Here is a 14,957-nt window from a genome sequence, read left to right on the forward strand (position 1 = left end):
CAGTCCAGTTGGGATCTTTGGGGTGGCAGGACTCCGTCCCCCCCTTTCTCCCTTTGGGGCAACCCCCCCCCCACCCCCGGGTACCCACATTAGGCTCCCAGCTTGCAGCCATTGCCCCCTTGGGCACAGACCTGCCTTGCTTCTTCTGACTGGGATGGTCCAGGCTGCGCCGCGCCCATCTAGACTGAGTTCCCAAGCACGCCTGGGGACGCCTGTCCAGGTAAAAACCCTCCTTGCTGACTTGGGTTTGTGCCAGAACAGCTCTGTGGTCTTTCCTCTGAGCAGGTACATGTATTCGTAAAATGAAAAGTGTCATACAGAAACAAGAGTCTTCTCACGTGACAATCAGCTCGCCTGCCCTCTCCCAGCAAAGGCTCCCTACATCCAAGCTGATCAGTCTCTTACATCCCACCAAGGGGATTTTCTGTGATCACAAACGTGTAACAGCTTTTAACCCAGAACAAGCATCTCTGTGAGGCATGCCATTATACAGGTTAGGCCTCTGTTCTTGTCCTCACGAAAAAGGTGATCAGGAAAAAAAAGTCGCATCCTCAGGGTGCAGTTTCAAAAGACTGGGTCTAGAGGTGGGTAATTTGCCTTCCTCTCTTCCTAAGTATTTTCAAGGAAACACATTTAACTAAAAATTCAATCTTGTTTGACCCATAATTTTAACATAAACAGTTGCAATTTTAATACAATGAACTCTTAAGGTATCTAAAGTTAATTCAATAAGTTTTGTCCAGGTTATTGCTGTGTATGTTTCAGAAACAACAGGGTGTGATGAGCCTTCCCACTACTCTTAGGAGCTAGACTCAGGACAACCCGTTCAGATCTAATCACAACCAATAGCTACGGAAGACTTCACTCTGGCTAGGGTATCGCTGTCTATGCCAGGATTCCTTGGAGACTACAGGCCCAACCCTAGCCTGCCACAGTTAATTGGCGCATCACTAACATGCATCCCCAGCAGATCAGATGCTGAAGCGTAATTCCTGTCCATGAGGACTATGCCCTCCACTTTGCCTCTGGTTTTGCTGCTCTGAAGTGATTCTCAGGGGTCTGCATCTGAGGGAGGGAGATACCTGCCTGTCTGCATCTGGCTTTACTAAAGGAGAAGAAGCCCTTGACTGACAGGTCCCAAAGTTTTTTACAAAACATGGAAGTAGATGCTCTGCTTCAGAGGTTGTTCTCTTCCCATAATTCAAGGTTAGGTGACTTCTTTCATTCTACTGAATCTTGGTTTGGTGCCTTGGTTAGACAGGTTTTTGGAACTCGTTTCATTTCACATATCAGATTTATTTCAGTATCCCTGTCCTTTCATCCTACCAATAGGGGCGACTCTATGGGTGCTCCAGGGCTCAGACACCCACCCAAAAAAAATAGTGGATGCTCGGTACCCAGGACCAGAGCTGGATTGTGGAATGTGATGAGTTCTGTGCTGCTAACAACCTCTGCCCTTGGGGCAGGGAGTTTGTTTATATACAGAACAGGATGATTAAGATAACAAAACGCTTGTCATTAATTAAGAATCATTAGATGATCCTGAAAGCAGTCTCATGTACTCCAGTTAAAAGACAGGAAACAAACCATAGGAATAAATAATCCATTCTCAGAAAGATAAAGAGTGGTGTCCCCAAGGAGCTTGTACTGAGACCCGTGGTATTCAGCATATCCAAAAATGATCTTCAGAAAGGATCAACTGAGGTGCCAAAGTTTGCAGATGATACAAAATTACTCAAGATAGCTAAGTCTAAAACAGACATCAAAGAATTTCAAAGGGATCTCACAAAATTGGGTGACTTAGCAACAAAGTGACAGTTGAACTTCTATGTTACATGCAAAGTAATGCACGTAGTAAAATACCATTCCTACTATACCGACAAAATATTGGTGCCTAAATTGGCTGTTACTCATTGTGACGGCGCGTTGGGGGTTCCCCGGCTCCTGCACCCCGAAATGGCACAAACAGACTGCACCAGCCAGTGGAATTGAGGGTGGTTTATTGCTCCTCCAGCACAGCGCAGCACAGATGTAATCTGGTTACAGGAACTGGGCTAGGATGCCTCAGGCCCCCTTGAGATGGGGGAGACTGGGCCCCTAAACTCCAGCCCCTTCCCCTAGGCTCTCCTCCATGCCCTCCGACAGCCAGCAACCAACTCACTCACTTCCAGCCCTGCCCCCCAGCCAAGGCAGCATTCCACCTTCCTTTGTTCCTCTCCATGGGGGGTGTCTGGCCACTGGTTTGCATAGTGACTCATCCTGTTTTGCTGGGTCGTGGTCCCCACGACAGCCAGTGGGGGTTACCCCAGAGCCAGCAGCATAGAAACCAGCCAGGTACCCCCACTACGTCACAGTTCTCCCCCCTCCGAGAGCGAACTGAGCAGGGTCACTCCGCTCGTGACCTAGGGAAGTTCGGGTCCTCTGCGTGGGAACCCGCCCTGGGGACATGGGTGCTCCCCTTGACTCGGGCCGGCCGTGGCGAGGCCCCACATGAATTGGCTTCCCTCTGTCCACTCGCCGCCCCGCTCCAGGGCGACTGGCAGAGGCCTGTCCTCGGGGGTCACACCCACCCTTCCACTGGCCTTGATCTCTGGCCAGGGTCTCTCGGGCCGGGGCCATGAGCCCAGCGAGCCTTCTCTGGACAGCCAGGGCGGCTTCCACCCCCGATGCTCCATCCAGGGAGGACTTCCCCTCCCATAACTCTCTCAGCAAGCCCAGAGGGTCTATCTGGGGTAGAGACCCCCAAGCCGCTTTCCTACTGTCTTGGGCCTTCCCGCCCCTCTGGCAGGAGTCACAGGACCGGCAGTACCGCTGCACGGCTGTAAAGATTCCCGGCCAATAGAAGTGCTGGAGCAGCCTCAGCCGGGTGCTCCGGATCCCCCGGTGGCCCCCAACGGGGGAATCGTGGGCCAAATACAGCAGCTTGAGGCGATACTTTCGGGGGACGACCAGCTGCCGCTCTACCCTCCATGCCCTCGCCTTCCTGGGGGGGAGCCACTCACGGAACAGGAGCCCACGCTCCCGCAGGAATCTCTCCTGGCCACCTCTCCCCCGGGGCTGAGCTGCATGGAGGCCAGCCTGGTCCCTCAGCCTCTGCAAGGAGGGGTCTGCCTGCACCTCAGCCTGGAATTCAGCTGCTGAGGCAGGGATCGGGACCTGTCCCCCACCTCTGCCTAGGTCCGGAGTCCCAGCCTGGCTGGACCCCGTGTCCACTGGGATGGGACCCTGAGGATGCTGCCAGGAGTCCTTCCCTGGACCCACGTTGTCAGCCCCCCGCTGGCTCTGGCTCCAGGTAGTGACTAGAGCCCGCTGGGATTCATGGGGCCACTCCTCTAGGTCATTCCCCATCAGCACCTCGGTGGGCAAGTGCGGGTGCACCCCCACTTCCTTGAGGCCTTCCTTCGCCCCCCATTTCAGATGCACCCGGGCTACAGGCACCTTAAACGGGGACCCGTCTATGCCCTTCAGGGTCAGCTGCGCGTGGGGTAGTATCCGCTCCGGGGCCACTATGTCGGATCGGGCCAGAGTCACCTCCGCCCCCGTGTCCCAGAAGCCCGTCACCTTCCTACCATCCACCTCCAGGGGTATGAGGCACTCGCTCCGCAGGGGCCGTCCTGCCCCCACCCGGTACACGGAGAAATCCGCCTCCTGAGAATCAGACCTCCCAGGGGAGGTGCACAGAGCATCCTTCCCCTCTCTCTGAGCTGAGGTTTGCCTGCCAGCCCCTGCCTCTGGGGCAGCCTGCCCTTCCTCCCGCCCCAGCCAGTTAACCCTGGAAAGTCCCCGGTCCTGGGACCTGGTGCACTGAGCCCTCTTGTGGCCTTTTTGCCCACAGCGATGGCAAGTTAGGCTTTGGGCTGTCTCTGTCCCGGCCCTGGCTGGTTCTCTGGGGCACAGATGACCTGTTCCTTGGTCTCGCCCCGTAGTTGACTCCCTCCGTCGCTCAGCCGAGATCCGGTCTCTGCGCGGTTCCCTCTCTCTCCGGGACTCCCGTTCACACCCGGACCGGCTCTCCGTGAACTCATCCGCCAGTCTCCCGGCCTCCTGGGGGTTCTCTGGTCTCCGGTCCTTGAGCCACAGCCTCAGTTTGGGTGGGCACGCTTCATAGAACTGCTCCATCATGACCAGCTTGAGCAGCTCCTCTGCGGTCTGGACTCCGACTCCAGACACCCACTTGCGGCAGTATTGCGCCAGGCGGGAGGCCAGGTCCACATAGGTCTCCCGTGGCCCTTTCTGTACCCCCCGGAACTTCTTCCTGTACATCTCGGGGGTCAGCCCGAACTTGTGCAGCAGGGCCTCCTTGACTCGGTTGTAATCCCCTGGCTGTAGGTCCTCCAGCTGACTGAGCACTCCGGCCGCCTCCTGGCTCAGTGCGGGGATGAGCTCCTGCAGCCAGTCAGCTGGGGGAACCCGTTGCAGTCCACAGGCCCTCTCAAAGGTACTGAGGAACCCGTCTATGTCACCCATGTCCTGCAATTGGGCCACCACGGGCCTCTCCAAGCATCTGGCAGTCCTGGGGCCCATCCGCACTTGGCGCAGCCGGTGCCCCGCCGGTTCTCCGCTCTGCCATGGCCAGCTCATGCTGCCGCTGCCTCTCTCGATCTTGGCGCTCCCTCTCTCGGTCCTGGCGGTCCTTCTCTCGGTCCTCTACTTCCAATTCCCTGATCCGCAGCTGGATCTCCAGGCGCCGCAGCTCCGCTGGGCTGTCCCCTGCCCTAGATGGGCTACGGCTTGCAGGCCTCCCGGGAGACGCTGTCTCATCTCTCCGTTGGGTTCCAGCGCTCCTCCCCCTCTCTGAGCCTGACACACTCTCAGGGGGGGTCTGGCTGCTTCCCCTGGGGACAAGATCCTGGCCCTGTGGCTGGTCATTATCTTCCAGCTGGGCAATCAGCTGGGCCTTGGTTGCTTTCTGCACAGGCAAGCCCCTCTCTCTGCACAGCCCCACCAGCTCTGCCTTCAAGAGTCGGGCGTAGGCCATCTGCCCGCTGGTCCCCTTGGTGCAGACTCACCAGTCTAGTGCTGCAGCGCCCCACGATTCCCAGGAACCGCTTCGCTCTGTCTCCAGCACGCCTGGCTCCAGGGCTCTTGCTTCTACTGCGCCTTGTCGCTTGCCGCTGGGAGCTTCATCCACGGGGTGCAGTGCATCCCACCCCTGACACCAGTGTGACGGCGCGTTGGGGGTTCCCCGTCTCCTGCACCCCGAAATGGCACAAACAGACTGCACCAGCCAGTGGAATTGAGGGTGGTTTATTGCTCCTCCAGCACAGCGCAGCACAGATGTAATCTGGTTACAGGAACTGGGCTAGGATGCCTCAGGCCCCCTTGAGATGGGGGAGACTGGGCCCCTAAACTCCAGCCCCTTCCCCTAGGCTCTCCTCCATGCCCTCCGACAGCCACCAACCAACTCACTCACTTCCAGCCCTGCCCCCCAGCCAAGGCAGCATTCCACCTTCCTTTGTTCCTCTCCATGGGGGGTGTCTGGCCACTGGTTTGCATAGTGACTCATCCTGTTTTGCTGGGTCGTGGTCCCCACGACAGCCAGTGGGGGTTACCCCAGAGCCAGCAGCATAGAAACCAGCCAGGTACCCCCACTACGTCACACTCATCAACAAAGAGATTTTGGAGTCATTTGCTGTAGAGTACTGCAGATTCATAGAATCTTTCTCTTTGTGCCTGAATCATCCTGAACTCGTTCTGCAGCTTCAGAACACTTAAAAATTATCTCCAGTCATCAATGGGATAGGCACAAATGAATAATTTCTTAGCGTCCTTAACATGCACCAAAACAATAGCAGGGAACCTAGATGTAAATTAGATTGCTTGCAGTTTTATCCGGAAAGCTACAGTGAGATATGTCTTTAAACTGGGATGTTAGAGAAGACAACATGTAGGTGATTGCAATAATTTTAATATACAATAATTCATGATCATCTAATTATGTAATTCATAATAATTGAATCATTCTTACAAAAGTAAAGATGCCAATAATAGGCACATTCAATAATTAAAATATGAAAGTGTTTATATATATTGTGAAAATAGCCTCCCCCAAAACTGACAGGGTATCTCCCCAAGTGCACACTCCTCTTCAAAAACACCTACTGACAGAAAGAAAAGTCAGTGCCTACGATTGAACCCTTCACACAGACAACTTTCCAAGCACTATGAAAGTAATTTATCATTTTCCAGTAAGTGACCTCTTCCGTGTCAGCATATGTTTATCGTTCTATCACAAACAAAGAAATGGTGCTTTTGTAACTCAGTATTTATTGAACTTTATCTTTGAGGCTATTAGGAATATAAAGCTTATCTTTCCAGATTAGTTATTTTCATTCCCTTTTTGCTTTCTCAGCTGCAGCATATAGCCTTTAAGTTGCACGAGTTATACATTAATGCTCTATGTACTACTGGGGAAATTCTGTTCCAAAAATTAAAAGTTCTGTGCACAATATTTTAAAATTGTCTATATTTTATTTGTCAAATTAACAATCACACCAGTTTCAATTCTTTTGGTAATTTATTTGAAAATACCTGTCAGCAACTATGTCTGCGACAATAAAGACAAGAAGATTAAGGAAATGTTTTTTGACAAATGGATTCCTTACTAGGTACATTAATAAAGAGCTTTGAGTAATAATTCATTTAAACGACAATATAGAAATGTATTTCCCGCATCCCTCAGAAGCAGCTCAAAGGCTTGAGGGAGTGAGGGGTAATGGAGGAGTTAAAGGAGAGGGAAGTAATGGCTGGGAATTGCCTAATAGTTTTTTATTTGGGAGGGGGAGCGTTAGGGAATTGGGGAGCCTCCTCCATGTAGACCCTAGTTGACCCCTCAACTCTCCTATTCATTCAGACATATTTGCCCATCCCCATCTGTCCCTTCACTCCCTCTCAACAACCCCTCCTCTCCAAGCCTCATGTTTCCCTGCTAGGGATGTGAATGGATAACTGGGTGAGGCTTACAAGATAACGGTTAACCGGAGCCTGGGAGCTGCTAATGGCCCACTGCGGGTGGAGGGCTACTCCAGCCCTGCCAGGTCCACTGCGCTGCAGACTGGGGTGAGAGCTGGCAGCCTCACGTGAAGCCAGGAGCCCCGTGTGGGGCCCAGGTAGAAGCAGCCCGCAGAGCTGACAGCCCTGTGGGATGGGGGCTGCTTCAGCCGGGATGGGACAGTCCCCCACCTGGGATCCCACTTAAAACCAGTTAAACCTCACATTTAACTGGTAAACTGACTAAATGGGATTTTACTTTCCTAGTCCCTGCACACACACCCATTCCCATGTGTCCCTGTACTCCCACTCAGCCACCACTCTGTCCCCCCATCCCAATTTGCCCGTGCACCTCCCATTCAGCACCCAGCCTAGTCTCTCCCCTCATGAGCCCTAGTCTAGGTGATGCCTCCCCAGCCCTGTGTGCTCTGCTTTGTATATCTTCCCCCCATATCGGGTGCTTCCTCACTTGGCCCCATTGGCGGGGTGTTGTGAGGACCACTGCCTCTCCTGCCTTTCCACAATTGGCTGCTCTGGCCTGTGAGCCTGCTGCCCTCTGTTCTGGCACCACAGCAGCCCCTGGTGGGCAAAAGGCCTAATTGGATTGCCTCTCCAACAGAATGTGAAAAAAAAATCTGCAGGGCACATGAATTGTATATGTGCACAATAGCATAGAATTCCCCTAAGAGTAGGCCTGCCAAAACAGAACCATCGCAAGCAGTACTGAGTGTGCAGCTCTGTTAAGCCCTTGCAAGGACATGAGACAGCCAGCCCAACGTTTTTCAATAGCAATGGAGACTTTTTGTAGTATGGATACCTGTCCACTGGGAACCAAACTAATTTCGGACGGGACACCAAATAGCCAAGAAATGGGAGCTGCTTTTGATTACAGGCAACCTGGATTGATTTATACTTGGAAATCTTATCTAGGCCGTTCAGTCCTCTGTTGGGAGAGTTATTCAAAAACAATTTCTTATTTAAATGAGAGTTAAAAGAAAACACCAGTGTCTGTGGAATTTGGTGAGATTCCAGTGGCTTTTCACCTACTTTTTCCTACATCCAGAATAACCCTCCCACTGCAAGAACCAGTCATAGAGAAGCTCTGGTCAGTGAGTTTGTCCTCACTCAGTCTGTGTATTTCCAGGCTCTGTGCTATGTTTTGGTTTGTGAAATGCATCATTGCTTCTCCTGCAGTTTATGAGGCACAGAAATAGCCCCTGCCCACCCCAGAGAAGTTAGTGTTTAGAGAAAAGGTTTTGTAATGTAACAGCAGCTTAGCTCTAAAATAAAGTCACAGCAAGTGGCTGAGGTACCAAGGGGCCATCTAGGGGGAATGTGAGACTGAAGTTTGAAGAGCTGCCCTCCCCCAGAACAAGACTTGATGAAAAGTCTGTCTGCATGAGTATGAAGCCACAGACCACAGGGCATTTTTCATTCTTGTACTTATGGCTCTCTCTACACTTCTAGCCATCATTAACCAAGATGCCTTGCAGACCTGGCAGAGGTAAGTGGAAGTGTTTCAAGGTGTCGCTTGTTTCTTCCTCATATACTAAATCCAGAACGTGGTGATGGGTAGTTGCAGCACCACTCCTAGAGCTTGGATTTACAGCCACACTATCTGCTAGAATAAGTTGCATGTTCCGGGGCCACCCCTATATACTAAACATGAGAGCTGCTGCAACTTTACCCAGTGCTTTCATATATGCTACAAACTTCACTTGGTGTAAATACCATTGTTAAGCACAAGGGAACCCCAATTTATTTTTTTCTACATTGACAAGACCAATATCATGTACCCTTGCTCTAGTCCTGTTTATGCAGTGTTAAGCAAACAATCACACTGGTTGTGAAGACATGAGGCCACCAAGGAGTTCAGCAGCATTGCCCAATAACTCCCTGGTCCCATCAATATGCTTTTAACCATTCAATTGCACTGATTTTTAATTCTTTCTACTCGCAGCTCTGGATGGGGGCAGTAAGTGTCATCAAACTGATTTATGTGTAACTTATGAAAACAAAAGTGAACTTTTTTTAATGATCTGGCTTAAATTACTTTTAAACCAAAAATAAACGTGAAGCAGTCACACCAATCACGCACCTGGACAATCTCTGTCACCTTCACACTGTCTCTCTCGCTCAGGCATTGTAAAGTGAAAGAAAGGGCGGAACGGTTGCCAGCCCCAGTAATGATCTAACACTGGCTTCACATGACCTGCCTGGGAGGGACAATCAGCTGCTTACTTATAGACACACCTCCACCCTCCCGTGCTTGAGGATGTGTTACAGGGACGACAGCAGCGGTGAAAGGCAGGGGATTGAATTCTAGATCAGGTGTTGGCCAGCGATCCAGCCCCCTTCTAGGCTGCAGCCAGCAGGAGGTGAGCAAAGGAAACAGCTGCTGAGGGGTACAGTGGTGGAGAGGTACTTGATGGAAACTATCGGGGTGGCCACTCCATTAAGAGACTTACAGCCTGTCATTAGATCTATGAATGTATTTCTTTAAAAAAATATTGCAGGCTTTTCAGAGCGGGGAGTACGACTGCCGTCCTGTTTGGGCAGTGCCTGGCATAGTGGGTATGTAAGCAAGGTCTGTACCTACCCTTCGGGCAAGGGTGGCCACTGAGCACCTTTCCTGGGGGGTTTTGCAGTTATGGGGTTCCCCAACTTGGCCAATCCACAGGTGCATCTGGTTAGGTCTCAGATACCAGTTGTTTCTTCTCCTGGGCAAGACTGTTGTTCCAACAGCTGACTGTCAGCTGATGTTGATGCCAGTGACATTTTCACTCAGACCCTGAGGGGTCAGGAGAGAGGAGCTGTGTCATGGAGCGAGTCCTTTGCCACAGCTGTTATTCAGCTCCTGCACTTGCCAGCAGCAGCTGGGTCAGCAGTTGGTGTCGGCAAAGAGGGACTAATTGCTGGCTTAATGTAATTAGAAGAATGCATCTGCTCAGCTCCGGGTTGGAACCTAGGCTGGTAACAGTAATTTGGAGGCTGGGGGAGGGATCAAACTGATAAATAAATTTTTTGATGCTAGACTTTTTTAAAAGTTTTTCTAGTCAGTGTCACTGAGCCTTTGCCTGGCCTGCCATGGCTTCCTGCTCTTCCCTGCCTGGGTGATGCTGAGCAGCATCAGAAACATCACGCTGGTGCTGAAGGGAAACCCCAGAGCTACGTCTACACTGGCACCCTTTTCCGGAAATGCTTAAAACGGAAGAGTTTTCTGTTATAAGTATTTCCGGGAAAAGTGCGTCTACATTGGCAGGATGCTTTTCCGGAAAAGCACTTTTTCCGGAAAAGCGTCTGTGGCCAATGTAGACGCGCTTTTCCGGAAAAAAGCCCCGATCGTCATTTTCGCGATCGGGGCTTTTTTGCGGAAAAGACTACTGTGCTGTCTACACTGGCTCTTTTCCGGAGCAGTTTTTCCGGAAAAGGACTTTTGCCCGAACGGGAGCAGCATAGTTTTTCTGGAAAAACACTGACAATTTTACAGTAGATCGTCAGTGCTTTTCTGGAAAAGCAAGCGGCCAGTGTAGACAGCTGGCAAGTTATTCCGGAAAAGCGGCTCCGGAATAAGTGGCCCAGTGTAGACACAGCCCAGGAGAAGAGCATCGTCAGGAAGTAGCAGTTTAAGTGCCAGTGCAGCAAGGCTAAGTTCCAGGAGAACTTGATCCAGGTGTACCGTGTGAAGGGCATCATCCAGTATGTCCTTGTGATCTTCTGCGTGGGATCTGAGACGTCTGTGATGGCCACTTCGGCAGCTAGTCTGCAGAACTAGATCCTGACTGCCTTGCTGGCTGAGATCACGGCGTGCATGAAGGGCAAGCTGGAAAACACGTTGATGCATCACAACGCCTGACCCTCAAACCACCCCATAAATGCAGGTCATGGATCATTGTTGTTGGGAAATACATGGACTCTCTCCAGGTCTGAGCCTAAGCCACTCTGTTGAAGACGATTTGATGTATGTTGAAGGATGATAAGCCAGCTGGCTGTGAAGATAAGGGGCTGAGTTCAGCTGTCCTGAACACTGCCTCTCTGCCAAAATTAACCAACGACTTAAGGTTTTCCTGCACCCCAAAACTTGACATTGCAGTTGAGGTGGCCAGCCATCCGAAACCAGCTGGAGATCTCTTTTTGCCAGACGTGATTTCAGTCTTAGGTCTATGCCCAGTGACTGGGCAAGAATAACATCTGCGGCAGTTTGGGGCAGTTCTGTCGCGAATGTGGATATGAGAAGGAGAAAAGGCACAAGGTGGTTTGAAGCTGGAAAGGAGATTTCAAGAATCCACTCCTGAAGGGTGTCCTCGGGAGAACACCAGCTCCTTCCATGCTGAGGGGAGGGAGCCTTAACAGCTGGAGAGTTGGCAATTGATTTAAGAGAGCCAGTTCTACTGGATAGAGGCAGCTGGTCTCCCTGGCTGAGCCATCAGTGTCACCGGCTGGGGGACGAGGGAGATTCAGATCCTTTAGCCCAGCACGTAAGTGTATCAAATGCACAGCACTGAATGTGCAGGAGTGCCTTTGCACTCCCCAGCCCTCCTTCGGTGCACTGCTGCCTGTCTCTGCAAAGCTTAAATGAAATGACATAAGGGTGATACAGTTTGTCTCGCTCTCCCTGGGAGCTGCCTCTTCCTTACACTGGCTCCTGCGTGTCTGACTGACATTCCACCATCCCTCCTCCACCCCCCCGCCATGGCCACCTCCAACAGCAGGAGTGGCTGCAGCTCTGTGAGACTGTTCCCCGGTGCTTTCCATATGTTGCAGACACCACTCGGGGTCTGTGCCTGGGAAGGAATGAGGCTCAGGTGGTGCAAGACATTGGGGAGGGCAGACATTGATGGCTTGGTGAACTACACATGCCCTGTTCCCAGAGCGGATGCCTTATGCGCATTAGCTCCCCCAGCCCCTCTAAGCACTGCCTTTTCCATTCCTCTAGCCCACCTACCCTGCCATCTGACGGATGTAAGTTGCACACAGAGATGAGAGGCGCTGGTCCTATGTTGATAGGCCCTGTGTCTCTCTGCTTCTCTTCCCACCCAATCTGGCCCCACTGTCTGGCCAACCCTATGTGCATTCGCTTTTCTTTGCTCTGATTGGGAGGTTGCGGAATCTCCATCTCTGGAGATATTTAAGAGCAGGTTGGACAGACATCTATCAGGGATGGTCTAGACAGTACTGGGTCCTGCCATGACCACAGGGGACTGGACTCGATGGCCTCTCGAGGTCCTTTCCAGTTCTAATGTTCTATGTTTCTATGATTGACTGGGTGTCACAAATCCAGCTTTATGGGACTCAGGGGAGAGCAATGTCCTCTGTGACGAGTCTCATGGAGTAATTGCCTGGAATGCGTTTCACCTGAAGAGCAGGTGGCAGGGACTGTGATAGGCAAAGTCAGTGTGGGGACATTGGGGCTCCTCCTCAGAAAAAGTACACCGGCGAAATTTACCAGAACATTTCCCTCGGACGCAACTGTCTCACATCGGCAACTGTTTCCTCGCTAACACTTGTCACAAATGCAAATGCTTTCAACTAATGTGTGTCACAGAAGCTCCACCAGAGATGGTTTTTGTTGTGGCAGTGCCAGCCGAAGGGATCTGGCACGTGGACCAAAACTGTGTGGAGCAAATGAGTCAGCTTTGTCTGGAAGGGCTCTGTGCACTGTTGAGATCACGAACATTTTGGCTTGAGTTTGCCATGACTTTCACTGCAGCGAGGTTGCATTTGGCTAACCAGTGTTGCGGGAGCTGCTGAGCTTGGCTGACTGCTAGCAACTGCCCTTTGCCTTCTGTGATGCATTTTGGAAGGTCTTGCAAAATGAAGTGAAACTGCTGTTCAGGCCAGGGCCATTGAACTACACATCTGAGTCAGGATGCCCCTTTGAGGCTGGCTATCGGGGTGGGGGGAGGGCTTTCCCATCTCATTTCCCACCCCTATTGAGAGGGAACCACTTTTATCTGTCTGCCTCCTTTCACAGCCTGTGCCAGAGGAATGGAAGCGAGATGTGTCCTGAAAGAGCTGTGAGCAGAGACCTAGGGGGCTGCTCTGAGCAAGCAGCTGCTCACATGCCCCAGCAGTGGTGCAGTATGAGAACCTAAAAAGCACGGCCTAGAAGGAAAAGCCAAGCACATTCTGGTGCCAAAACACCTGCTGAGATTGCAGGCCAGGAAATTCTTTTGGATGTGCCTGTTTGGAAAGAACTGCATCCTCCTGTTTGTAGCACTGGAGTATTCCTTTTAATACAGTCAGCTGGCTGCATGGGCCTTTTTCGGTGGCTGGCACGATAAAGTCTGTGAAAATGGATTAGCTCCATAAATTGCAGTTATAGAAAGACAGATCCGTGTTGCAAGAATAATTATTCAAATTACGGTGTGTTTTATAGGCTGTTTGATGTGTGATCATTAGCTGTGGCTATGCCCAGGGCATAGTACCCTAAATTCTCATAGTACCCTTCCCCCCTTCCCATTCTCCACCTGGAAGACTGCAGGGGGGAACCCCTAACAGCCCTAAAAGATTGCAGCAGTGGGGGGGTACGGGCTTTTTCTGCAAAGAGGAGGTCTTGTGGAGGGTGGAGGGCTTCTGCCCTGCATGTTGGAAAATGTTTACTTGTGCTGCTGGGGGGGGGGGGGGGAGGCAGGACTTGAACCCCTAGCCCCTAACCCTACCCTTCCCCAGCAAATGCCCTATCCCCCAGGTCACTCGAGAGCCCAACTCAGCTCACCGCTAGCTGAATTTCGGCTTTGGCTGTGCCAGTATCTTACTTCAGGAGTTGAGGACATAGTGCTCCTGGCTGGGATGGGCATGTTGTAATAACTGTTTCAAACGCTTTCTAAAACTACTTACAAAGTCAGATTTAAAAAACCAGCATCAGTTCCAGGTGGCTCATTTCATGTCCAACTGCAGCTGAGAGGGTTAATGTTTGTTTGACTACTGTCTGGTTTATATACCAGTGCAAATTCAGTGTCCAGTGGCTTAATTATTTCTTTGTTTATTGGACTAGCCCCAGCTCAGTGGTACAGTATATGTGAGTGTTTAGTAGATACATCCTGGCATATCTCAGCAAAAAGGCTATTAGTGGGGTGCTGGGAGCAGGACAAGAGCCAGCTAAATTTGGCTTTTGCCTTTAAATGTAATAATAGCGATCACAGTCCTCTCAAGTCAAAGAGGAATGCTGTAATTTGGTTACTGTGAAGAAAGGGACTTGGCCTTGCAACATACTAGTGGCTATTTTCACAATTCATCAAAAACTCAAGAGATGACATTAAGCTGGACAATCCTACTGCCTCTCCTAAAGACTCAAAGCCAACGATCAATCTTCCCAGCCTTCTACCTTGTGGCAGACGGATTTCCAAGGGGATTTGAGCTCCTGGATCAATGGAGAAGATTTTCTAGAGCACCAGCCATCTAGCAGGTTATTGTGAGTCAGGTCAAAGCCAGTTAGGCTCTGCCTTTTATATACCTAGCTATCTAGGACCTTAGAGTCATAGAATACTAGGACTGGAAGGGACCTTGAGAGGACCCAGTACTGTCTAGACCAGGGGTTCTTAACCTTGTTACCTTCACACCTCCCCTGAAAATGAACTTCATGTTCACACCCCCCTGGGAGCAATTTTGTGCACAGCCTAACCCCGCCCCCTCACCTGACAGGAAGCTAAGGGACGTGGCTAGGACTATAAGAACGCTGCCAGGGTGCTCAGTCGGGGCCCTGCCTCTGAGGGAGACAGAGGCCTGCCCAGAGCTCCTGGCTGACGAGGCTGAGATCTGGCCCGGGCCTCCCACAGCCGCCTTCCCTCAGGCCAGCGAAGGCTTCCCTGCCTGGGCCACTGAGGCCTGGCCAAGCCGGCCAGCAGGGCTACCCTCTGACCCAGAGGAACCCAAGGCTCTACTGGTTCCTGGCGATTCGGAGGACTGGCCTGAACTGAAGGCCCAGCTCGAACCCCAAGGCCTGCCTGAACCCTGGGACCTGGCGA

At 51.5% G+C, this 14,957-nt stretch overlaps 1 protein-coding gene across 5 annotated transcripts in view; it reads left to right on the forward strand.

Moving 5' to 3' along the window:
• The first annotated feature begins 65 nt into the window (after window positions 1-65).
• The window catches only part of FAXDC2 (fatty acid hydroxylase domain containing 2), a 32,238-nt gene continuing 17,346 nt past the window's right edge, over window positions 66-14,957 (forward strand). Inside the window, exon 1 of one of the 5 annotated variants that reach the window (XM_075900604.2) lies at window positions 66-220. In XM_075900604.2, the coding sequence (XP_075756719.1) occupies window positions 155-220 (66 nt within the window). In that variant the 5' untranslated portion in view covers window positions 66-154. Of the gene's footprint in view, window positions 221-8,254; window positions 8,495-9,211; window positions 9,412-11,446; window positions 11,469-14,957 lie in introns of those variants that run through there. The other 4 variants (XM_075900606.2, XM_075900605.2, XM_075900607.2 and 1 more) reach the window with 4 other exon arrangements.

Source organism: Pelodiscus sinensis, chromosome 16 (assembly GCF_052426305.1).
Source record: "Pelodiscus sinensis isolate ZL-2025 chromosome 16, ASM5242630v1, whole genome shotgun sequence".
Taxonomy (NCBI): domain Eukaryota; kingdom Metazoa; phylum Chordata; order Testudines; family Trionychidae; genus Pelodiscus; species Pelodiscus sinensis.